Source organism: Polypterus senegalus, chromosome 6 (assembly GCF_016835505.1).
Source record: "Polypterus senegalus isolate Bchr_013 chromosome 6, ASM1683550v1, whole genome shotgun sequence".
NCBI classification, from domain to species: domain Eukaryota; kingdom Metazoa; phylum Chordata; class Cladistia; order Polypteriformes; family Polypteridae; genus Polypterus; species Polypterus senegalus.
In genome coordinates, this window is record NC_053159.1 from 19,572,762 (window position 1) to 19,600,000 (window position 27,239).

The 27,239-nt window shown below is 38.8% G+C and overlaps 1 protein-coding gene across 1 annotated transcript in view; it reads left to right on the top strand.

The window, feature by feature from the left end:
* Window positions 1–1,670: 1,670 nt before the first annotated feature.
* The window catches only part of ctnnbip1 (catenin, beta interacting protein 1), a 44,734-nt gene continuing 19,165 nt past the window's right edge, over window positions 1,671–27,239 (top strand). Inside the window, exons 1-2 of the mRNA XM_039755505.1 lie at window positions 1,671–1,785; window positions 2,294–2,384. Coding sequence (XP_039611439.1) covers window positions 1,690–1,785; window positions 2,294–2,384 — 187 coding nt within the window. The 5' untranslated portion in view covers window positions 1,671–1,689. The remainder of the gene's footprint in view (window positions 1,786–2,293; window positions 2,385–27,239) is intronic.

The following is a 27,239-nucleotide window of genomic DNA, read 5'->3' on the forward strand; positions in this document are numbered from 1 at the left end:
GGCCTACGCTACACGCCAGCCACTTTGCGTCTCTGCCACTCGCGTATGTGGATTTCACTTTCACCAAACAACACATTTTTTAATTCTCGTGGATACGCCTCTTCATTGGGAAGAAACACTACTTCTCCTTGAACATGAATTAGACGATCTACAAGTCTCCGACTTTTCACTATTCTGTTATTTCACTGAGTAATAATTTCCGTTTGTTTGCGCTAATGCGATGTTTACTATGATTTTTTTTTGAGACTTTCGATTTTTGTACTTCCATTATCTCTAACCTGCTCTGCATGTGTACTGCGCCAAAGTTTTTGAATTCTTTACGACGTTCTACTTTGTCATCTACTCTTTGTCTTTTATATCCAGCCGCAGGCCTGGTTAAATCTCTTGGCACAAAGTCTTGCCTTGCGAGACTTGAAAGTATCTCTCTGAAAAAGTCACATCTTGTCCCAGGATTTTTTTATTATAATAGAGAGATATTGTAAAATAGTTACTTCTGGAATAATTAGTGCACATTGTAAACAAACTGAATTAACTGAAGATGATTTCTCTCTCATTTATGAATGAATCATTTATTTTTATTTGCCTTGATGAAATATTTTCCTGTGTTAAAGTTTTAAAATATGTGGGAATTTTAAAAAATAGGTGGGGTACTTTAAATCCTGTGCTAAGATTCAAGTCCTATACAATGACAAAATGTGGAAAGGGGGGGTTAAAGCTTTTTATAAGCTCTGTGTATACGTCACAGAAATTAAAGCTTTGGAACCTGCAGATAATAGGAAAAGGCCAGTAGGTTCCTTTATTCTGATCCATTTACTACGATGCAGGTCTGTGTCCCTGATTTTTGTAGGAGAGTCCTGGGGGTCTAATATTGCACATAACACATGTTCTCATACTATTTGGAGCTGCGATTTATGACATTTCACCTTTCTAATTCAGGGCATTCACATGGATTTCTGGTTAGACTATTCAGAAAAATGTGTAGTCGCTGATGCTTTTGTTAATTGGTCTGCAGAAAATAGATATAAATGACATTTTCATGGAAGCAGCAAAAAAAAATATTAAATGTGTTATCACTTCATTCAGAAAGCACATCTACCACAAAATGATATTTCTGCCCAGGTTATATGTTTTATTTTCCACAGTTAACTAAGGTGAACGGTCAGTGTTGCATCACAGCTTAGGCAATCTGGGTAGATTTGTTTTTATCAAATTGTCTGACTTATACATCTGAGTTTGTAGTGTGTACAACTTGTATTTACCTTTTGTCCGAGAGCATGTGAACGCAGCATGAGGCCTTGTCTGCCACTGAGGATGCTAATGTCTTCCACCTGCTGTGGGTTCCCTTGGATCAAAATGGCAGTGATGCCAAGCACCACCAGAGATCCCTGAGAAATGAAAGGGAATGTGAAAGGTTTAGTAAAACATCTGCTGTGGTTTTAAGAAGGTCTGCTTCATTTAGTTGAGTTGTATGATCTGCAGCATCAAGATTAATGATTTTTGTCAGAAGCAAAGCCATTCACAACCTGAGCACTGTTTTACTTGCCTCTGCAGCCGATGATGTCACATGTAATATTTAATCCATTTTACTTGCCTCTGCAGCCAATGACGTCATATATAATATTTTATATATATATGTCTGATGATGTTGTTTTGTTTTTTGTTTCCTCCAGCGCCAGAGAAACAAAGGGGATGAACCGGGACGGTGCCCCTGGAAAGTCTCCTGAGGAGATGTATATCCAGCAGAAAGTGAGAGTCTTACTCATGCTGAAGAAGATGGGATCAAATGTAAGTCAGAAGAGCATGTTAGTCTTGTAAGGAAACAAAACTAATAGGATAAAGCTGCACACCTGTCCTGTGGGAATTTTTGGAGTTGCCATTGATGACATCACACTGTCCCAATTAGCTGTCTTCACTTGCATTTCTGTTTAGACTTTTGGGAGAATGTGAGATTCCTTATGATTTCCTTCTGGAACCTCACAAAAATAAATTGCAGATTTAGCTATAATTTTTTTTTTCATTTGAACAAGAAGAATATGTTTACTGGATATTGCATCATTCCAGATGCAAAGTGACTGCCAACTCCTATTTTTGGCTGAGTGAATTATAATTTTTTAATCTGCTAAAATAATGGTTAACGGTTATTTCCAGATTGTCCCTCTCGGAAGTAATCCTTGTTGACATTACATTTTCCATAGAAAAGCTAATTTTCCACCTCAATTACGAAAGTACATGAATGTAGCTTTAGAACAGGAATGGAAAGCAGTAAAGAATATTTGATGTTCCTTTTTTCTAGCTGACCCCCAGTGAGGAAGCCTTTCTACGAAACTATGCTGGAGTTGTTCATAGTCAGCTGAGCCAGCTCCCTCAACATCCCATTGACCAGGGTGAGCAAATCACTTTAGTACTGCTGATTGTCTTTCTTCGTGTATGGATAATTTTATGTTTTGTGTTATCACACGTTACATTTCTCTAAAGAAATACTTTGTCTAACAGTTTAGATATCTGTGCCCTAAGCCACCAAGGAAAAATGAAACTAGGAGGGGTGTAATGTTAAGTAATTACTCAGAAATACTGAAATAGCAAGAAGGATAGTAAAGGTTCATCATTTTCATGTGATTTAGGGCCCGATTCTTTAAAAAAAAAAAACCTTTGGGTTGATTCTTGTCATTTCTTGTTTTTCTAATTGTAACACACATTGTTTCCTCTTCGAGATATTTTAGGCCAGCTAGCATTCATCCATTTGAGAAAAAAGAAATGACCTGCTAACATAGTAGTAGAAGTTAGCACAATAGAATATTTATTAAGCACCAGTGCTCCATCTGAAAGAATTCTACTGTTGGGATGGTAATGACTTCGGCCTCATTGTGTAAACGTTTTAACTATCACTTGACTTGCATATGACCTTCTGAAGTCTAAAGTGCTTGGTTATAAAAAATTAAGAGCCTGCTGTTTTGTCACAGTTGTTGTTGCTCCTGTCTCAGAAGGTTTGGATTTCTGCCCAGTCAATGCTGGTACCCTCAAACACCCCCAACTAGCTACACCACTTTCCCTCCTACATCCCAAACATCATCAGGTTGGCAACTTGAAATTATCCTGTTGTTGTATGTGTTAGTAAGTGCACCCTCTGATGGACTGACAAGCCTTTTAGGACTTTTTCTTGGCTAGCCCCTGATGCTGGCAGAGAGGGCTTCGGCTCACCATGATCATGAGTTACACTACACCGTCATGAGATATCAGACGGATGAGCCTCTCTTGTGTTTGTTAGGTTGGAAACAGCCACATTCCTTATTCCTCATTGTTGCATTCATATACACTGTATTTCTGGGTGAGTTCTCACTGGCTGTTAGCTCCCATGTACACAGAACCCACCCTTGCAACTAAAAATAAATGTCAGGGTGAGTTGCAGACTCGTTGGACTGAGTCGCAGGGCATATCAAACTAGATAACTTTAGCTCACATGAGCATACCGTGACTGCCCCCAACTTGCTAATTATGCAAAAAATCGGCAGAAAAGTTGTGCAATGTTAGTATGTGTAAAAGAAGACGCAAAAAATATAAGAGGGTTGGGGCACCCCGTGTAATTAATGACAAAAAAAAACAAAAAAAAAACACAGAAAGCACACAATAAATGCAGAGACGTCTTTTCAGACAGGGTTTCCTAATAGAACTGTCTCAAAATGGCCGAACTGCTGGCTATATGGCTTCCAGGCAGGAAGAGTGGGTACAGTGTCGTTGGAGGTGGAATGGCTGTCAATCTTCCATTCTGCAAAGGGTCGGAAGAGAGAAGGCATTAGCAAACCGCGCCAACCCTTGGTTCGGTGGAGAACTACCATCACCAGAATCCCTTATGCTGTCTCCCAACCACAAATGCATGACAGGGGTCTTAAGCTTGTTCAGGAAGTGCATACATGGATGGGTGAAATTTCCATCAGCAATAGGGGACATTTGAAAGTTGATGTGTACCATAAACCAACGCACGTGGATCAGTATTTAAGGTTTGACTCTCACCATCCACCAGAGCACAAAATAGGTGTCATCAGGACTCTACAACACAGAGCAAACACCATACCCACAGAAACAGCGGCCCGGGAAGCAGAAGAACATCATATCAAAAAGGCCCTGAGTAAATGTGGTTATCCCAGCTGGACTTTTGTCAAAGCAGGGAAGACACCTAAAGAATGCTCCAAGCAATCCAGGAGAGAGGAAGGACAACCTCTGCCTAAGCGGAAACCTTTGGTGATCCCTTATGTGTCAGGAATGTCAGAGCAGCTGAGACGCATTTTTTCAAAACACCAGATCTCAGTGGCTTTCAAACCCCAAAATATGATACGACAAAAATTGGTTCACCCCAAGGATCGGGTGCCCTGGCACAGACAGAGTAATATAGATTATGCAGTTAAGTGCCAAGAGATTTGCGTGAATCATACATTGGGGAAACCAAACAACCACTGGCAAAGCAGATGGCACAACACAGAAGAGCTACCTCGTCAGGCCAGGACTCCACAGTCTATTTACATCTACAGGTCAGCGGTCACTCTTTCAGTGATAAAGTGTACACATCCTGGACAGGGAGGAACGCTGGTTTGAGCGAGGAGTCAAAGAGGCCATTTATGTGAAAAAGGAATGACCATCTCTGAACCCGAGGTGGGAGCCTAAGGCTACATCTTTCACCATCTTACAATGCGGTGATTGCAGCCATTCCCTAACTCTCTGTGAATGGTACTCATGGCCATTGATCAATGGACAATTTGCATATCATTGATCACATGGCCCATTGTTAGTCAATGGTGCTAGTTTGGTCATTAGGCCAAGGTACTGTTTATAAGGTTGGAGAAACCTGCAGTCAACTGAGACTGAGGAAGTCACTTGGATGAGTGATGTCCAGATGAACAGAATCAACTTTCTAGAATTTCCTTACCTGGAATTATTGAGCATGCATCGAGACACATGGATGTGTGGTTTGTCAAATACTGCTTGTTGTAGAACCACAGAAAGCTTCATCTATACCAGAGGTGCTAAATTCAGTTTTTTTTGAGGGACAAAAACATCCCTTTATTCACCCCACATGGGCAGAATTTTATCAACAAATAACAGTCCTCACACTTACTTTATAAGCAAGACACATGGTACCTCTGTGCTCATCACATTTGTATATTCTGCCTTGCGACTCTCTCCAAACCATCTTCACTCTTTATTAGATTTTTTTTTCTTGGTCATTATGGCAGGTTAGAAAAGTCAGAATCAGCTACAAGACTGAAATCGGCGTCAAGTGAAAAAATGACATCCAAGTTTCAAGTAGAGTGACAGTGCTGGGTCAGAATTGGTAGCTAAAACAAAGTACATTCATTTACACCTGGATTACTGTGCGTGTGCATGACAATTAGATGGCACTTGACCACATTAACAAACTAATGTAAACGTGCTGGTGATGGACCAAACAAACCACATTCCGAGTTAGTCAGAAAAAGATGCATTTAACACAGTGGAAATTCAGATGTATTTTCTGTCCACATACAACAATTCAGTTGGCGGAAAAGGCAAAAGAATCATGCAGGATGGTGGCAGAAGTCAGATAAGCTGCAGAAAGGTGGCCAGCACTGACAGCTGTTTGGGTTAAAAAAGTGAGAAGAGAATGTGAAGTCGAGCTACCGTCTCCTTTATGAGAATGTTACATGTTTGGCATCATGTTAAAAACACTAAAGCTTATTTATGACAGTCTGGTATGTCACCGTATTTTCACTTTTCCCTGATGATTCATTACAAGAAGCCAGTCTCCTTAACCACAGGGTAGGATCTGCGGTGCTGCGTGCTGCGTAAATAAGAGCTGACAATGGAGGGGTATTTTAATGCCAGTTGTAAATTTAATCCAGCTAAATTAAATATAGATGCAATGTATATGTAAAGCACACATTAATAGGCTTCTTTGAGAAAACTAACAGTCTTGGTGCGCTGTAAGTAACAAGTTTTGAATATCAATAAAACAACCACTTTAAAAAGGTTCAGTGGCTGGATGTGCCTCGCGGGCCGTGAGTTTGGCACCCATCATCTAAGACTAACTCACTCGCTTTATTTTGCTACAATAGATGCTGTTACAGAAACTGACAACATTATGTCTTTAAGAAGTGTTCTGACAAAGTCAGACTGCATTCATTACTTACAGTGTTAAATTATAGAGTCATGGTATAGGGTGGTCCAGATCTAATTATGCAATTTTCATTACGCTATAACTTAATTAATTTTATTACATAGAAAATCACCCGAAAAATCCCAGACCATCGAGAAGTGTGCAAACTGACGACATGAAGAATCATCTTTGCACCGAACTGGAATCGTCCTCGCATAAGTCATAGTCATCTAGACGATCTGGATCTGCATAATTAGATCAGGATCACCCTGTATTTCACAAATTCACAACTCTGATTTTTTTTTTTTCTCTCTTTATTAATGGCCTCTGCATATAGCTAACAGTACCACCAATCCATCCAAAGTGTATTAAGAAGTGTCCATAATTTTTGCCTTACAAATATATAAGTATGTTAAAAATACTATTTTGAATCTATATAGAGTACTCTTCAGTCTATTAGTATGGTATCCACTAGGGGGAGCTATTTTTACACAAATGCTGATTGGCTTGGCATTTGGTTATGCAGGAACATGCAGATCGTCCCACAGTAACTCACTAAAATGAATAATCACATCAAGGAAATTAATTTTTCAGATTTTTAATCAAAATATGGATGAGAAAATAATTAATAGAATTATAAAGTCAAGTACTGACAAGTAGTAACTTTTTATGTTTCAGTAGAAAATATAACAGTGATTAGGAAAGAAAGCATGCAGACATACTGTAAGTACTGTAATAAGGTCTGCACATCATTAATTCTTCACCAGCAATTCATTGGGGACTGTTTTTTTTAATATGCATATGTGTGTGGTCATTAAAACTCTACAAATATACACACATTTTATTTGTGTATTTATGTAACTAAATAATCAATAGATTGGTAATAATCTCCCAACTGTTTGCTAATCTGCTTATTGATAACCTGGCAGCCTTAATCCTTACAATTGTCAAGTTAAATCATGTAGAATAAGTATAGTTAATGCATATAGTTATAGCATCTGCATGTACTCTTTGAAAGTGTAATATTAAATCCTCTGTAATGCATCTGTGAAATCAACAGAAGGGATTTAACCATGACGAGTATCGGTAGATATGGAGTGAGCAACACCAGCATTCTCTGGAGTACAGGAAAGGAAATGTTTCCACTTCGAGGATTTGCATGTAATGCTGATGTGTGAAAACAATCACCTTGACTGAGTTACTTAAAGCAGACAAATAGCAGAACCATCAATCTAAATATCACAAATTCTGTTCAATTTGCTATGCACAGCAAAAAAAGATGACAATTTTTCTACATTATAAAAATCTTTTCTCTTTCTGGACTTTCCTTGAAGCATCATGAAGGGGTACTGTGGGACTGCTGAGGGGTGGATGTTGCAGAGTAAAGTGACAGCCATATTATACAGTTTTATGAAAGACAAGATGCAATTTTAAAAGTCATGTAATCATAACATACGTTTTTTTTTTCTCACCAATCACTACAAATCACATAGACTAAGTAACTGATTAAAAAAAAAGATCATTTTTGAGACTTCCTTGGGGTGGTCCTTGGCTAGCTGCTTTTCTCACAAAGTTAATGAAAAACAAAACTGCTTTGGTGAATTTTATCACTGCAGCACCATCAGCCAGAGACACAGCATGGATTCATGCAGATGAATGAATTCTTCTGAATCGCACCTTAGTCACCATGTACACTTGTGATCAAAGAATTCCTGCCAAAGGATACACCTTTTTTTTGGCATTCTTGTGTCAGTCAATTCCAAATGTTTAAAGTTCTAATATATTATATGTTGCTTACCTCATTTAGTTTGTTCTGATGGCTAAGGAAAATATTCAATCATGGTTTTGTGGAGTATGTAGATAACAATTTTAAAATAACAGACATTTGTGGTGACCAACGCGAGGCAACGGCAAACATTATCAAAAAGTCTATGAAAAAATCTTGTCACTCTTGTTGCATAATCCACATGTCACATGCATGCATTTTAATTAAAATATTGTTAAATGAACTACTTTCAAAAATTTTCATGAACAAAAATATAACACTTTCAACCACGACTGAACATTTTAAATAAAGAGCTGCCCTCCATCATTACATTTGTATTCATATCCATAAGTTGTGTACTTTAGGACTTTTTGTTAGTGGTCTGTGTAACTGCACAGGTGAAATGATTATCAGCTCCTTGAAGCATCTCAAATATGTGTAAGTATGAGGTGTATTCTCTCCCTGAGAATGTTTTCACTCGCTTTTCTGTAAAGTTTAACCTTTAGTTGTACTCGTCTCTCAGTGCACTTTGCAGTATTGAAGTGAAATGTTAGCCAGTGAATAAGCAGTTACTGGACTGGACTCCTGACTAAAGAATGAGGTGTCATTCCCAGTCACATTTCACTTTATTCTGTTTTCCTCCAAAAGAGCATTTTCTGGATATGGTTGGGACATTGTGAGCATACAACTGGATTTCTTGTCATGTGGATTATGTGATGTCATTAACCTGATATTTTTGATATTGTTCGCTATGCACCATAGACCATGTTTGTAACCTGCTTCCTAGCGATTTTATCCTTTTGTTGCTTCAGTTACTTTTAAATCTAAAGGACCTTTCACACTAATTAGCACTCCAGCGTGGACAGTATCCCAACTTTGTTTTTATCCTGGTACAAACCCACACGGCTTTTGACTTTCACACCAGGTTTCACAAATGTGGGTTGACTCTGTCAGTAAGTAATGAGAAAGCACAGCTTGAATGATTCATTCCTTCATGTTCTGAACTTGCTAATCCCAATATAGAACCAATCTGAAGATGCCAGTCAGCCTAACAAATCTATCTTTGGGACAAAAGCAGTGTATAGGGAGTATGTGCAACATGCACAGTGCCTTTCAAGTAAGGATTTCACTGTACTTTGTACATGTGACAATATTGACCCTTTACATATAAAATCAGAATGTCAAATTTTAAAATTAACACTCAACAAATTTCATTACACTTTATAGTTCAAGTGAACTTGTGCCTTTCTGCAGATGGCGCCCGAGTTAATGCCAGTAATGTGCCATTTTAGCCATCATTGTTTCAGTATTAAAATGAGCTAGGATCATTATCTCTTTTAGCCTTTTTTTTTTTTTTTTTTGCTTATTACAGATTTATTTATGTCAGGTTCATGTATGGGTGGTAATGTGTGAAAATTATGAACCTGGGAATACAATCAAAACAACTATTAACAACAACTAATAAAAGGCAGAGAAGAAACACCAATGGAAGAAGCTGCTGCCTTCCCGCCCCACGCATCACTGACTGTTGCTGCATGCTGCTTCACACTTGCTCTCTCCTCGTCTCCGTTCCCACCCCCAGCCGTGATCTCTGTGCTCGGCATTAATAAGTATAGCATTGGCGAGGGTGCACGCTGACTCGATTATCCAGGCGCCTAGAGCTTGGCGCTAAGGGTACCTCTGGGAGAGCAGTCGGCTGCAGTAGAAGAGTTTCCATGGCAACAGTAATAACGGTAGGCACATCTAGTCTCCCGCAGCCCCGGAGGCAAAGCTGAGAAGGGAAAAAAATGTGCAGCACCCCTTCTAGTGCAACGAGCGCATGCAGAGTGCTAATTAGCAGCTGGTTGAGGCACAGAGTTTTTCAACTATTACTTGAGAACCTCTGTTCTGCCATTTGAGGATTTCCTAACATTTTAAAGAAAACAATTGCAAGTATTGTGTTATAGCAGCGATGAAGAGTAATCCATTTATTTTGACAATAGGACACTGTTGGAATATGTTGACTTATCATATGTCACCATTTGACAAGCCTTTCTAAAGATGGTGCTGCCAAGTTGCCTGCAGCAGGCAGGTAGGAAATATGGCAGCAGAGGCCGAGTTACAAAATTACATTAGCTTGTCTATGATGGACCAGTATCCTGTGAAAGTTAGGCTCTAACTTTAAAACCTGTCTTGAAGTCTCAAATTGAAATTGTTGGCTACATCTGATCATGATAGATACCAGATTATTGTGGTGCTTTGCAATAAATAGTATTGTCAGAAAAGTTCTGAATCACTATAGTCATTGGGCTATGTAGCCATGAGGTGTGTGGTTTTTTTTTTTTTGGTAATGGAAGTATGCAGCTTATGTTTACATGTTCAGTAACTGTAGGATAAAATGTCTCTCAACCATCTTTCATCTTTATATAAGTTGCTTTTATTTTACGGATATGAACGCCATATCATTTAACTGCTTAGATTTCAAGGAGTCTGAGAAGTGAGCTGCAGTAACTGAGGTTCACACAAGAGGCTGTGCAGCTGCATAGATGAGCGAGGGATGAGGCAGAAGTGGGCAGTTAGCATATAACAAGACATACCAGTGCATTCTGGTACAGTAAACGTTGGTTATTAATAAATAAAAATATAATTGCTACCATATTGAATGAATAGAGAGTATCATTATTAGCAAATTAAAGAAATACACACTCATCTCATGTCATACCTTCCTTATATATGGTAATACTCAGCCATCCAGCATCCTGCTTTAGTGGCCATGACTGCAGGTGTTTCACTGTTTTGCTTTGAGATGTGGCTGTCAAGCAAGTAAAAGAAAGAAATATAAACAAAATATACAAGTTGAAATAACCACTCTCAAGGTAAAACTGACACAGCGAACTAATTCATGTTGAAGTTACACAGAATGTTTCTCTGTTTTCTGATATGAGTTCAAATTTGCTTTTCAAAGGGAGATTTTGACATTTTAAAAATGTATAATGTACACTCTGGTCGATATTTCCATGAAAATTGAACTGTTCCAACAAATTTTCTAGAAAGCATAAATATGCCATATTTCAACAAAATGGGTGCACTGGGTGCCAAGTTGTTTCATGCAGAGAAACAGACAAGTTTTGGCTATCGCAGTAGGTGCTTTTTCTATTGTATGCGAACACCTTAAAAATGGACAGATAGACCAGCGTTGAGAAAAGAAAAAAAATATGTAAAAACACCGGGTGGTTTTGTTGAATGACATCATGGATCATTGTTTTTTTCTGTTCAGTAACAGTTCTGCAGTTCTGTGTTTTTTAGTTTTTTTATTTATGGAATATCTATTTATAGGATGTAGCATGTGTGCTATGCTTCCTGTATGTCACTTGCTTAATGTGATATAATTTATTCATTAAGTGGGTCTAGGGTTATGTAACTGTATTCCTGAAAATCCTGAATTGCTCTGTTAGATTGGTATAGATCAGTGTTTCCCAAACTCGGTCCTGGGGACCCCCTGTGGCTGTGGGTTTTTGTTCCAACCGGATTCCTAATCAGTGACAACACCAGATAGCACTGATCTCATTTAATTAGCTGGTATTTTTTTCTTTTATTTGACATTCAGAAAAGCACAGTAGCATGATTTTTACATTTATAAGACCTTTAGAAAAATTTCCGCTTTTGCTATTGATTTAAATGCTTAACTCTCTTTTGTTGATTTCATTATACTTTGCCCTTTCTCTGTGCAGTTTTTCCCTTTTTGTTGTATCTTAATAATGACAATTTAAAACGAGCAGAGCAGACACCCAGGCAAACAACACTGACTATTTAAAGGCTGCAACTACTTTAGAGTCAGATCCACTAATTAGTAAATAATGGATTCATTAAACAATTAGAACACCTAGAAAAGTAGAATGAAAATCAAGATGAAAATGCTGTTAAAAAGAAAAAAAAATACTGCTTGGTACATTGTTATATTACAAATATTATAACAAACTTAGTTTTCTAATTTCTATATTGTTCCCTAAACACAGAACTTAATTAGCCCAGGAGTTCAATTAAAAACAGAAGCTGGCTGCAACAAAAACCTGCAGCCACAGGGAGTCCCCAGGACCGAGTTTGGGAAACACTGGTATAGATTATATATTTTCTAGATGCAAACCCATCAATTTCTGAACCTGCTTAATCACTTTCAGGTGTACCAAGTATATAATGTCGACATCAGCTTTTATAATTTAAAGCACAAATTAATTATTCATTTTCGGAAAAGAAGAGAAACAAGGTTATTTTTTTAAAATAAAGTTGATATCAATTGGCAAATTTTAAAATGGTTGCCTACAGCACCCTTCATACTACACAACTTTTTTTAGTCACAGACTTCATTTGTATAATGTTACCAAATCTGGGGCAGTTGCTGCACACTTTTCGTAATTGCTAGTCATGTGATTTGCCATCTCAAGCACCTTAGTCATCCCAGTTTGTGATGCACTTTAAGAAAGTTAAACTTTGTTAGCCCTTACACACACATACACCTCCTATTTAAAGCGACCAGTGAGCCCTCATATGGACTCACAATGCATTTCCTGAGGAAAGAATGAACATGATTGTTTTGCACTGTACAAACAGAAAAGTGGCTTGTCTGTTAGAGGTCTTGTGTTTGTCGTACCTCTATAGAATTTGATAAAGGGAAATAAAAAAGGGGCAGAGATTGCAGCTAAACTTGCCATACCTAGAAAGCACACATATGGCACCAGCACATTATTTGGCTGACAACCAGCAGTGAGCTCGCCATACTTTGGAAATTTAAAAGTGTGCCGGAGTTGTGTAATTTTTCATCCCCTGTGAAGTTAGTCTTGTAATCTGACATCCCCCTCAAGGTTACAAATTCGGCAACTGCAGTTGTCAGCTTTGACATTCCTTCTACTCAAACTTGTGAAATGTAAATGCACTCAAGATATTGCATTGTATGAAATTCCTTTCATGCAACAAATGTACTTTTTTAAATTATGGTGTGGGTGATGAATTTAGTGAGATTTTCACTTCTGGTAGTCCAGCTTCCTGCCAGACTTTTATTTCCAGTAACAGTCATTTTCAGACTGTTAAACATTTTGTATTATTAGCCAAAGCACTGTATTTTATTTCAAAATGAACACAGTAAGGACCCGATACATTACCTTCAAGTAAGATGGAGGCAGAATTTTTTTCCTCGACTGAGCTGACAGCTGTCAGGGAATGGGGGCTGGTGTGGTTAGCCACCTTATTGGTGATGTAATCTGGCTTCCAGTAGTTGCTAGGAGATTGTGGTAAAGGTGCCCTTGCTGTGCTTATGTTTCTGTAAGCATGGTCCAAAGAAAGTGCTTGGGAGATCGTCAAGGCTGATTAACTTGCAGGTGCAGAGCGAGCGCTCTAATGCTATTAGATTTAGAGTTTCTTTTTTAGTAAACACACAAGAAGGAAGGTGCTAATGAGAAATCTTAGCAGCTCGACTGTACTGCATATACTGTAGATCTGTTCCTATTTGTGTACACCCATAGGTTTCCAGTGATCACTCCTCACAGGCACTTGATATTTCTGTGTATGCGTGTTGATTAACATTTCTACACATTTTATGTAATCACACATGCTAATATTTTCATATGCCATCAGTTTTACTGTGGAACAGTCCTAGGGTGTCACAGTTCTTTCATTTAGACTCTTTGTTACATAGACCTGAACAGGATGTCCTACATTACCACTGTGGCCTGTTTATGTTTACACTTGCCACATTTTCACAAACGTAAAGCTGCAATCTTCACGCTCAGAACGCGTATGTGCAGGCATCATGACTGCCATGTGTTCTCATCTTTCTTTTGACGCATTGTTTCCTGCAGAGGCATTAGCTCTCTTGGAAATGTGTTCTTTTAATATTGTGGCTTATTAAATAATTAGACAATATCATAATATACCAGAAAAGGCGATATCCCTCCCATAGTGATTACGGCGGTACAAGAATCACATGAGACAAAATATCTTTTAGCTTACATTTACTGACGTTTTACGCAGTTACAGACGAGGAGGCATATGGACAGACTTTATCCAGGTGGGAATCTGGATCAACACAGTCAGCCATTTTTTCCGTCCCTACGCTGGGAGGGTTTCCAACACCTATTGTTGGCACAGCCTCGAAGGGTCTGGCCACTGTCCAGACCTTTTATATGGTTCTTGCTTCATTTGCTGGTCTTCTCGTTTCCAAACAAGGGCTGAATTCCTCTCCCACAAAATACAGAAATATCATAGTGTTTACATGTCGATTCTCATTCTCCCAAGAAGGAAAGAAGGTTTGTGCTTATAGAGGACAGAAATACCCTAACCTGTGTTTAAGCTGACTATACAAGCCTCCAGTTGTCTTTGGCTATCTAATCCAATGCTTGGTCAGCAATTCTAACTGCTGAGCCTCTGTGTGCCACAGTTAACATGCACATGTGAATAAAACTCATAACAGTATTGTCCAGATACAGTGACATAAAGAAAAATGTAGTATTACACGCATCCTCTGAACACATCCTAAGAAATTAACACAACACTTGCGCGAGTTGCAGTATCAAATATGCGTGGTATGTGCGTGTGCGCAAATTTTGGTATGTGACAGCAGCATCATTGTTAACTATCATCATAAAACGTCAGGCTTTCAGCTCCAACAGGATCAATGTGCGGGCTTTGATGTTTCATGAACGGTTCAATGCGATGAAGCAAATCATCAAACTTAAATGCTGACATGCAAATGTCATCATGGTGCATTTCTCCATCCACTCCTCTTATAGGCAAATACAAATGTCACATATTCCCCATCTTAATGATGCAATACATTTAAAGGTTTCACATACTATCTTGACATTGTGCGTCACTCTTGCCATCTCTCTGCCGTCTATTTTCAGCATCTTTCTCTCAGTGATGTTTTCTCACACTGACACCTGGTGGAATCCTCAAGATTTACTTAAAGTACGCACGTAAGTTATAGGCAGTACATTGCTTGCATAGCAGCAGCATCCTCAAGCTCATGCGTTCACATAGCGTTACATATATACCAAGGGTTATGGTTACCGTCGGAGATGCTCATCCACTTTTTTTATATGTATGACCTCAGGTGATAATATAGAACACCAAAACAAGTTTACCCTTTAATTCACGCACTAACTATGCTACCTGTCTAAAAAAGATAATAGAATACATTTGAATATATTTGATATGTGTTGTCTTGTGTCTATCCTCAGCGTTTAACCTACACTTTTTTGGTGTTGCTGTGTGTCACAACCTGTCTTGCCTGGCACCCCCTTTTTTTGGTCACATTCCTTTAAAGCCTTCTTCTCAGACTCTGGTCACTTTGAGGTGCCTTGCTTGACTCCTGTCTGCATTTTGACATTTAGATGGGACCTTATTACTGGCAGTGAAAACATTAATATTCTTGGGGAATAACTTCCCATGTTTGAAGGTGACTCTCAGGGGTCCTCCTGTGTCTTTTCTTGCCCAGAGTGTCCTACCTAAATTGCATTTGACTAAGTGAACAGTGAAACTGACCAATCAGATTACTCTGAGGGACCAGACATACATGTGCAGACATTAGATTTTTAATTTAGTTGCCAACTTCAGATTTTGATCTTGTCTGCAGACTGTGTCAGTTTACATGACTGAAAATCACAAATGAGTTTGTTAGAATGAGTCAGACTAGTTGGTCTGAGTTGCTAGGCATACCACATTATGTGCCTAGCTTTATGAGAGCACGCCGCCAGCTATCCCAGCTTGCTAAGATTATATAAATGAAAGCTATGACTGAAAATCTCATTAACATTGTCATGACTTTTAAGATTCCTAATGTGCCTAAACTAGAAGCAAAGTAAAATGAGTGTAACAAATCATACCAAGTACAACTTGGTACCCAATGTGCCTAGATTACCAGGTAGTAGTTTGTTATAAGCTGATTGATCTCTAATCCTTCACAGACTCTGAATGGAGTGGATGGAATAAGAGAGCGATCTTGAGCTTCTGTATTAGTGAATTCTGAATGTACGCCTCCATGATGCATCTCTTCGAACAGTGGAAATTGTAATATAGGGGCTGACCCCACTCTTATGTTCAAACATGTGCCTTTTTAACTAATCCTGGCTAGGCACAACTTGTGTCCTTGAATCTTCTACCAACTCTGCATTTCCCTCATAGCCCTGGACCAGGACAGACTTGGTTTTTTTTTGGTCCTTGCAGATTCATGCCCTTTGATTAATATGGATGTAGAGGTCCCTGTTTCTTAGTTTATACTGAATTGATCTCAATAGAACAGATTACAAGGAATGTTTTTCTTCTATTGAAAATTATTCTAAATACTGTCCATGCTTTATTCACTACAAAGCTATATCTATATATTATATGTAAAATATTAAAGCAAGTCATGGCAAACAACTGTTTAAAGGTCTGTCCTCATGACACCATTTTAAACATTTGACATGTAAAACAAAGTAATCTTATTGATTTACTTTACATTCTCAAACGCTCTTAATTCAATTCTGGGTCATGGGGGCTGGAGCCTATTCCAGCCACACTGGTGTAAGCAAGAAACAACACTGGACAGGGAGAAACAGAGAAAGAGCTTACCACTGTGTAATATGTCACCCTCTCAGTTGGCCATTTTGGCAGAAGCACTTGTGATTTAGTGCAACTGGTTAAGCCTTGACTCACTGATTCAGAGGCACTGGGTTCATGGCCAGCTGTGTCTGTGTGAAGATGTGAAACTGAGACGAAAAGGGCCCTGAGTGATTTGTGCCTGGTAACACTCATTGATGTTCACTCTAATTCACACCTCATTCCCTTTCAAGGGCTTAGCTGGTCTGACCCTTTATAGACTGAAAGGCCTGCCTTGCCTAGCGTGTCTTGCAGGTGAGAGGTAAAGGTGAAGACGCCACGCAAAACTGTACCAGCATTTAGTGGGCAGGATAGATGTGGACTTTACACAAGTCTTCAGTAATAAGCACAAACGTAAAATTCTTTACTGGGTTATGAAAACCAACACAGTGTATAATTATTGGTTGTAGCACAGTCTGATATGGCAACACATGAGTCCATAACTACATTTGCCATTCAAAGCATTGTATTAGCAGTACCGAAATTCACTGATAATCAATCACTTATATCACTTAAATGAGACGACGTTATATTAAAGCTCTCTGCATCATCAAGGACCCTTGTCGCCCCCTTCGACATCTCTTCAGATCCCTTCAGCTACAGTATGAAGCAAATAGTGTAGCATCAGGATGTAAATGTGTCAGAGCAGTTAGTTCATATCCTCAAGCAGTAGTGTTTTAAACATAGCTACCCTAAAAATACAACTTTCTATGCAGACAGCTATTGCACTCTATCCTGTGCATTTGTTTTATGTTCCTTGCCAACTGCTGAAAGTGTTGTTGTTTATATCAGTTTGCTTTAAGGTCAAGAATTCTAAAGTATAGGCGGAGTGGCGGCTCTGAGGCTAGGGATCTGCACTGGCAATCGGAAGGTTGCCGGTTTGAATCCTGTAAATGCCAAAAGGGACTCTGGTCTGTTGAGCCCTTTAACCTGCACTTGCTGAGTGCTTTGAGTAGTGAGAAAAGCACTATATAAATGCAAAGAATTATTATTATTATTGAAGTACTTTTAGCGTATAGCAGTAGTGCTGAAGTTGAAGATTATTAAGGGCACCTCAATGTATTTTTAAACACTCTGTGATTTTGAGCGTCTAAAGAAGTGTAATTGCTCAAACTGTCAGTACCTGGCTTGATCCAAATAAAGCAGTCAACCTTTTAACCACTAACTTCTATTAGTATTACCATGCATACTCATTTTAGTTTTATATTTCAATCACAAAATCTCAATTTTTGTTAGGATTTACATAAGTTCATTTTGTCATCATGTTGTTTATTATATATTTTGACATTTCAGGTTCTCATTAGTATTTTTGTGAAAATGATTTCAATCCTTCTTTCAAATTCTACTTTTGACTTTGTTTTGAAACTGTTGAATTATTTTCACGTCTTCTTGCATCACCATTTTGGATGTCCATGAGCACCTCCTATTTATTTATTTATTTTTTAAGTAATCGCTTCTGTGTGGCCAATGTAGGAGAGTCCAGAAGTGTGCGGTGGGTGACATCACTGGCGTGACAGGACTGTGCTCTTCCCGGTTGTTCCATATTGTTGATGCAGACAAATCGGTTGGGGTATTTTTTTTTTTTTTTTGAGATTCTTGGTGTTTGAATTACCTTCTGCTGTTTTTGACTATGAGTTTTGAATTATGTTAGGATTTGGCGCTAGGTTTCCATGTTTGGATACCACTTCTTGCTGAGTTTCTTAATTATGTCCATCTCCCAGTTCCTTTTCTAATTTGCCAAATCTCCATCCACTGGCAGAACAACTTTATAGCCATAGTAGCTGAAAGTACCCACCATTGCCTAGGTACAGTGCATCCGGAAAGTATTCACAGCGCATCACTTTTTCCACATTTTGTTATGTTACAGCCTTATTCCAAAACTGATTAAATTCATTTTTTTCCTCAGAATTCTACACACAACGCCCCATAATGACAACGTGAAAAACGTTTACTTGAGGTTTTTGCAAATTTATTAAAAATAATAAAAGTGAGAAAGCACATGTACATTAGTATTCACATCCTTTACCATGAAGCTCCAAATTGAGCTGAGGTGCATCCTGTTTCCCCTGATCATCCTTGAGATGTTTCTGCAGTTTAATGGGAGTCCACCTGTGGTCAATTCAGTTGACTGGACATGATTTGGAAAGGCACACACCTGTCTATAGAAGGTCACACAGTTGAAAGTTCATGTCAGAGCACAAACCAAGTATGAAGTCAAAGGAATTGCCTGTAGACCTCCGAGACAGGATTGTCTTGAGGCACAAATCTGGGGAAGGTTACAGAAAAATTTCTGTTGCTTTGAAGGTCCCAATGAGCACAGTGGCCTCCATCATCTGTACATAGAAGTAGTTTGAAACCACCAGGACTCTTCCTAGAGCTGGCCGGCCATCTAAACTGAGCGATCGGGGGAGAAGGGCTTTAGTCAGGGAGGTGACCAAGAACCCGATGGTCACTCTGTCAGAGCTCCAGAGGTCCTCTGTGGAGAGAGGAGAACCTTCCAGAAGGACAACCATCTCTGCAGCAATCCACCAATCAGGCCTGTATGGTAGAGTGGCCAGACGGAAGCCACTCCTTAGTAAAAGGCACATGGCAGCCCGCCTGGAGTTTGCCAAAAGGCACCTGAAGGACTCTCAGACCATGAGAAACAAAATTCTCTGGTCTGATGAGACAAAGATTGAACTCTTTGGTGTGAATGCCAGGCGTCACGTTTGGAGGAAACCAGGCACCGCTCATCACCATGCCAATACCATCCCTACAGTGAAGCATGGTGGTGGCAGCATCATGCTGTGGGGATGTTTTCAGCAGCAGGAACTGGGAGACTAGTCAGGATAAAGGGAAAGATGACTGCAGCAATGTACAGAGACATCCTGGATGAAAACCTGCTCCAGAGCGCTCTTGACCTCAGACTGGGGCGACGGTTCATCTTTCAGCAGGACAACGACCCTAAGCACACAGCCAAGATATCAAAGGAGTGGCTTCAGGACAACTCTGTGAATGTCCTTGAGTGGCCCAGCCAGAGCCCAGACTTGAATCCGATTGAACATCGTTTGAGAGATCTTAAAATGGCTGTGCACCGACGTTTCCCATTCAACCTGATGGAGCTTGAGAGGTGCTGCAAAGAGGAATGGGCTAAACTGGCCAAGGATAGGTGTGCCAAGCTTGTGGCATTATATTCAAAAAGATTTGAGGGCTGTAATTGCTGCCAAAGGTGCATCGACAAAGTATTGAGCAAAGGCTGTGAATACTTATGTACATGTGATTTCTCAGTTTTTTATTTTTAATAAATTTGCAAAAACCTCAAGTTAACTTTTTTCACGTTGTCATTATGGGGTGTTGAGTGTAGAATTCTGAGGAAAAAAATGAATTTAATCCATTTTGGAATAAGGCTATAACATAGCAAAATGTGGAAAAAGTGATGCGCTGTGAATACTTTCCGGATGCACTGTATATTTCTAGAATGGGTTAAGGTAAGAAAGTAAATATTTGTGTGTTTTTTTAAATGTTAACCTTTTTGTTGTAATTGGTGGCTGTCTCATCCATCATCTACACTACCTTTTTATCAATGTCTCTGCTCTCATGGACTGAGAATTTGTCCATTTTGCATCCAGTTGGATTCCATAATTGCAGTAACTCTTTTGCTGAGACATGAATGGTGGTACTTTGTATTTCCTGGTTTGTTGTGTTTTCACAAATGAATGTTTAATCCCACATTAATAAACTATATACTTGTTGAATACTAAATCCATGAACCGTGAAAATAATCTAGAGTGGGCAGGACTGGAGGAGCTTGGGATTCACAGACATCGCTGCAGGTCTCGATCATGTTAGAAAGGTATTTCAAAGTTGATTCATTCATAAATGTCTAAACAGTAGAAGTTACTAACGCCATCCTCAGTTGTTCTCCTTTCCAAAAGTGTTAATCTTGGCTTATCTCTCCCTCACTTAACCAATGCAGGTGTACAACAGTGTTGGCTTTTTCAGAAATGTAAGGTTTTGTTGTGTCATCAGTTCATTTCAGAGTCATTCTCACGTGTACACAGTGCAGTGAAATTCCTGTCTGCACATTTGACCAACAAGGAGCAGGCCGCCACTACCCTTGTCTCCAGGTCTGAATCTCTGAACTCCCCTATAACAGCACACATAACAGTAGTGGTGAGTGAAACAGCCGAGTTTCCTTTTGCATACAGTTTTATGACGTTGAGGTCGACCTTCACTTTACATGTGATTTCACAACTGTAAAGCTCACTGAAATGGGTGTTTTAAAGGTTTTTTTGGGGAGGTGGAAATAAAGGAACATTGCTTCTTAAAGGTTACAGCCCTTTTAGACCCGTATATTTCTGAAAAACGTTTGTATGCTGATAATGGTGTCCACCCATCAGTCCCTAATGGTAATTACAGTCCCAAATTTGGCATTGGTTTATGGGTTAAACTGTCAATTAAAACCCATCTTCTTGGATGTGCCATATAGCCAGTATTAACCCATCTTCTTGGATGTGCCATATAGCCAGTATTTTAAGTTGGTACAACAGCGACACACATACAAAATGTTGTGAATATCAGTTTGGCCATTTTGGCATAATTAGCAAACAAATCTTAAATTGGTGAAGTTATTTTCCATGTACAGTCAGCTTATATACAAGGCAAGTGTAAACTACCTGGTATTTTCTGCAAACAGAAAGCAGTACATTTAGTGATACAAACACCTTAAACTTTGAGCGCCACTGCATAAGTTAGTACCTGCCTCTATTTTTTCTTTAAACATGTCTTGTTCAGAAAATGTGGAGCGTTTACAAGTTGAATCCATAGAAGCTGTCGGATAGCTACCAAGAAGCTATGATTTTTTTTCCCTCTCTGTAACTGCTTCAGGCTTAAAATAAAGTTATTTTGGGATTTTTACAAAGAGCCTTTTTCAACACCCTTAGGATATGATTGGTTAAGGAGTTGCGCCGAGCTAGAAAAACAAGAAAGACAAGCCTCTAGGCCTGCATTTAAAGCATACCATTTTGTGCCATACTTGTGATATCTTGTAGTGATGTGCTTTTGATGGCGTAGAGCTCTGATGACTGCCAGCTTTTAGATGTTCCACTGCAGTTAATAATGAAACTGGTGGCTGTTTGCAGATAGGACTCTGCCATATTGTGATACTTTGGTTTGATCCATTAAGTTCTGTTTCAGCTCATTATTAATTAGTTTTATAATATTTCCATAATATGTTTTGCCTTGATTATTATAGGATAACTAGTTTTATGTGTTTTATGGCATATTACTATTTGCCTGTTTCACCAGAACTTTTGAACCCACTGCACTGCCCTCTCACCTTGTTGTCACGTTTGTTGTCCTAATAGTGCAGTGCTGTCCAAGTAACACTGTATGTTGAGACAGAATGTTTTTTTCTTTCTTTTAACACATGCAGCACACCTGGAACGGCGTTACACTTCAGAGTTTATGTTGCAAGATGTTTTACTTTCAAATATTAGAAAGGAAAGGGACTAGTCGAGCACGATACATGTTGCCACTTTGTATAATGTGGTGGACGGAGATGTGCAGTGGCATTTACCCACACAGTAACCTCGTGTCACCTATGCTTTTATTATCATCACACTAATCTTTGCTGTTTTGTCAAAGTGAAATAATCAGACTTACAGTAGGTCCTTCTTTATAGCTGATAAAAGGAGATTGACTACTCACCTGGTATTTTTCATGATGGCTAGTTTGGCAATGCATGGTGCCTCCAAAGTTGTGTTGTCTTTACAGCTTTCATCCTGTTGGTATCTGCTAAAGGCCATGACCAGTGCACCATTATAATCCATTCAAAACTAGTTTAGGTTCTCCTTCCCCATTGACTTCTATGAATTTCACAGAATTTGCTGAAATCCCTAAACTTTTCTGTGTCTTTGTCGTAATGTATGCAAAGCAAATTCAGCAGGGTTTGCTCATCACTAGTCCTCATTTGGATGGAGATGTCATAATTTGGAAGCACTACATTGAAGAGAATTCTCTGACAATTTCCTGGAACCATTTATGTACTCATGGCATGAAGTACAGCTCTGTTGAAAAGCACATTTGCAAATGAGTACAGGCTCTATTGTAGGAGTAAAGTTGGACAGTTTAACATCTGTGGCAGAGCGACGGGCACTAAGCAAACTCCTGTCAATCATGAATAATCCACTGCATCCACTTAACAGTGTCATCTCCAGACAGAGGAGTAGCTTCAGTGACAGATTTTTGTCACTGTCCTGCTCCACTGACAGACTAAAGAGATCGTTCCTCCCCCACACTATGCGACTCTTCAATTCCACCCGGGGGAGTAAATGCTATCATTAATTTTATTTTAATTTTTTTATTTTTTTTTTCATTTTTATTACTATTTAATTTAATATTGTTTCTTTGTATCAGTATACTGCTGCTGGATTATGTGAATTTCCCCTTGGGATTAATAAAGTATCTATCTATCTATCTATCTATCTATCTATCTATCTATCTATCTATCTATCTATCTATCTATCTATCTATCTATCTATCTATCTATCTATCTATCTATCTATCTATCTATCTATCTATCTATCTATCTATCTATCTATCTATCTATCTATCTATCATGGTAGTTATGAAAGGACTCCATTGACTGACAGTCATATTCAGCTATCCTGTAGAATTCAAACACTGCTCTACTTGTGTCAAGACAATCAATATGTGCCCAAACACTTACCCTATGCACTTATATGACCACCACTGTGTTTTTACTGCCAGGTAGGTTCACTCTGTGAGTTTATGTGAACCTCTGTCCAAGCATCTCACTTCTCCTTGAAATCATAACGGATAAATATGACATTTTTGAGTCTAAAAAGTAAAAAAAAAATGCAAGCAATTAAATTTATGTAGTAATAAAGCTCCCTAGCTGTGGCTTGGTGACAGGTTATGTTACGATGACTAAAAATGTACTCCTGATTTCTGTAACTCTAAAAACAACCTCACAGCTGCATTATCTTTAGATCCTAATGATTCAGTATTTCTCTGACACTGTAATTTATCAACAAAGCGTCACAATGATCCTCTATCTACCATGAGCCATTGCAGCCAACAATTTTACATTAAGACTTCAACAGATATTTTAAATCTCCATCAGGTAATATTTTTATTTTATATGTTATTTTTAAGAAATTTGAACTCTAGTAAGCCACCGATCTTTTGCAGCCAACAACTAGCGACAGCACATCAATCATTGCCATATTTTACATATCTTGAGTTTGAATGTGCAGTCTTCTGGGCTGCCACAAGCCTATCTGGGCTGCATCTTCAACTGCGTGATATTTTAAAGTGCTAGTAAAAAGGAAATCTATACCCTACCTGTACATGTAAAATGATCACTTTTGAATATGCCTCACAAAAATAGGTAACATAAAATATCTAACTGTTTAAAGAAGCCATTAGAAAGTATAAAAGTACACCAACTTTGAAACCAGCTAACCAAGTCTCTGAACGCACCTGAATGTTGCACCATGCATACACTTTTTTTTTTCTTTTCTTTTTTTTTTTGGTTTTGGGCTGCCACCAGAAAAGTGCATCCACACTGTTCTTTTTAAAATTGCTCGACTGCCAATTATGTAGGAAGACAGTGACCTAAGAATAATTGGCACATGTTCTGCCCATTCTGCCGACTTTCATAGAAAAACTTCAAGATTATAAGAGCAGGCCGGATGCTGTGGTGATGTCTGCTGCACTGGATGATATTGGCTAATGCTGAAAATAAAAGGGGCCTGAGATTTAATTACTCTGGAAAATGTCTGTCTGAATGAATGGTGGGTGAATTCTTTGAAACGCCCTGCTTGTGCAGTTCCCAGGGCTATCCAAGAGATGGCAGTACCTGATGTTGTCCAAGAAGGTTGCTCACTGATAAACTGGCTAAGTCCATATCAGTGAATTCAATGCTAGCACCTGTGATATTTTTCTAATGTTATTGGGCTTACAAACTGATTGGGAGACAGAAATTTGCCAAATTCCTTTTCTAGAAGCTATCTAGTCACATTACAACAGTTTCAGGAGCAAATTGTGTAGCGATGCCATACTTTGTATTGCTTTGTCTGGAATGAAACAATTTGTCTTAAGAATCCTCAGACTCATGTGAGTTTCACAAGCACCTGTGGAAGATGTATAGCTGCCCCTCCACCCCCAGCCCCTTTACCTATGCAGGCACACAATACACAGACATGACAGGACCACCTACAGTTGAATCCATGAGTCAGTTCAAATTGTCAACTGTTGATCTTTAAATAACACCATTTGGAAAGGCCTGCTGTTACAGGGCAAGCCCTCGACCCCCGCTAATGACACCAAAAAAATCTGGTGCTTGAACCCACCTGTAATTTGGACCATAGTAGTTATCAGTGAAGAAGCGAACACACCCACACACCAAGTTGTAGTAAAAAGTTTCAAATGGTTTTATTCTCATGGGGAAAAATGTGAGCCATTAACCAGTCTGTTGGGAGTTCAGCTCTAAAATATAGTTGAAAATAGAATAACAAAAAATTAAACTTGTTAAGGGCAGGTTTTGTGCAAATGTTAGGAAGCTTTTCTTCAAGTAGAGGACTCCAAACACAAATAAATTTTAAGTAGTTTCATGGAGAGTAGGACTTTAAGGATCTTCAAATCCGGTGAAAAGGATGGATGAACTTTTCAGGCTGAACGCCCTGTTCTCGTCACAGTTGTTCTAATGTTCTAACTAATCTTAATGCAATATCCATGTAGACATTTTGAGTACACCCACTGTGTAGAAATACAGCAGTTCATTAAGTAGTACTAGGGTATTGTACCCTGTCAGCCATTATGGGTGTAGTGACAAATCAAGCAAAATTACACCTTTTATTGGCTAACTAAAAAGATTACAATATGCAAGCTTTCGAGTAGGGATGCAACGATTAGTCGACTACAAAAAATCGTCGACACGTCATAAACAGAACCTTCAACAGAGGCTCCAGTCGCAAATAACCACATTGGGTTTTGTAACAGCAATGCACTACATGAACGTCTGGGGGTGGTAACGTTTGTTATTGTTTCTCAAGACTGCACACAGTCCTACCAACAAGAAGAAGAATGTAGAGGAAAATAAATGTGGTTGCAATGGCGAGTCGGATAGAGGAGGAGGAAGGAGATGGAAAAAAAAATTGAGACAAACTTTCTAAAGTGTGGGACCGTGTCACCGAAAAAGAAAAAAAAGTTGAATGCAGATTATGCAAAGCAGAGCTTTCTTTTCACGCCAGCACCACCACGATGCATGAGCATCTGAAACGCAAGCATCCTGGAGCTGTGATGCTACTGTCTCTTGAGAATTTACGCTGGCGCTGTTAGTTAGGGTCAGATCAGGAGGGTAGGGAGAGCGTGAACGAGACTGAGAAAATAAAAGAGATAAAAGCTAACTTTTACAAGTAACACATTTACACCCGATCTGTTCGTTCGTTAGTGTGATATTTTCTGATTGGTACTATTCAGGTCATACAATGATTTCTTGAAACTATCACATATATTTGACTCTTTCTTTTTTGACACCAGAAGGTGTGAGCTTGTTCAGTGCTAGCAGGACCACGCAGGTAGCCGGTTGCTTGTGCTATAACAAGTTGACCTGGTGGCAATCAAAGCACATGTTCTGTGCAAGGCATGTACGGAGTCCACTGAGAAAAGAGGAGCATTCATGGCTAACCTTGCAGAGAAACATTCTTTCCTCTGCATATCCTGGAGTCCTGTGCAGACTGAGCAAGATCGGGGGGGTGGGTCTGGATATTCGGGGAAACGTGGTCACTGATTACAGCCGCAAGAAGGTACGCGAATGAATATGAATAATGTTGCATCCATGCCGCAATGTTTTCCGAAATGTACTATAAGGTCATAAAATGAATAATTCCAAATATATATACACCTATGTTTGTTTTTTCTTTTGTCAGTGCAGCTTTAACATTACAGGCCATAAGGCGCATATTAATTCAGCGTAAGCAGGAACACTCAATAAAATTGAATAAAAAAAATCAAGTGACAATGAGATACGAATAAAGCAGATTCGCCAGCGCCAGATCAGAGATGTCGATTGTCTCAAAACACCACTCGCATCTACAGTTATTCCCAAATTCAGATAAAAAGTAACAGTGTCAGATACCTGGGGGGCGGAAGTATGTATCATGATCGTGACTCGTAAAAAAAAAAAATGGTAACTTTTACAAGTACTGTACATTTACAGTGGCTGGTACAGACGCAAATCAGATGTATGTGTTTATTGTATAGGGTGGTCCAGAACTAATTGTGCAACTTTTAATGCAATGCAGGAAAACAATGCAAGACAAAAGAATTGTTCGAAATATCTTGTAATAAACGAAAATGGACTTTTTCCATGTAATGTCTCCCTTGTCCTCCATTTAGTTGTGAATTCTCTATGTAATTAACTTAAGTTATAACGTAATTAAAATTGCATAATTAGATCTGGACCAACCTGTATAATATTAACAATAAGAGTAACTCACTACTCAAAACGGTAAATATACAAGGCAGTCAGGCTCGAACCAGGGGACTCCTGATTATAAGTCAGCAATTCCTACCGCTGCACCATGGAAGCTATTGTATTGGCCTTGAACCTTTTGTGAAAGTGTTTATTTGATCTTTGCACTTCAGGCTTTACACATTATATAGTTTATGTCTACATTTTGTCATTTATTACTAAAATATGAAAAAGTTTCAGTTTTAATGATGTATTTTTTG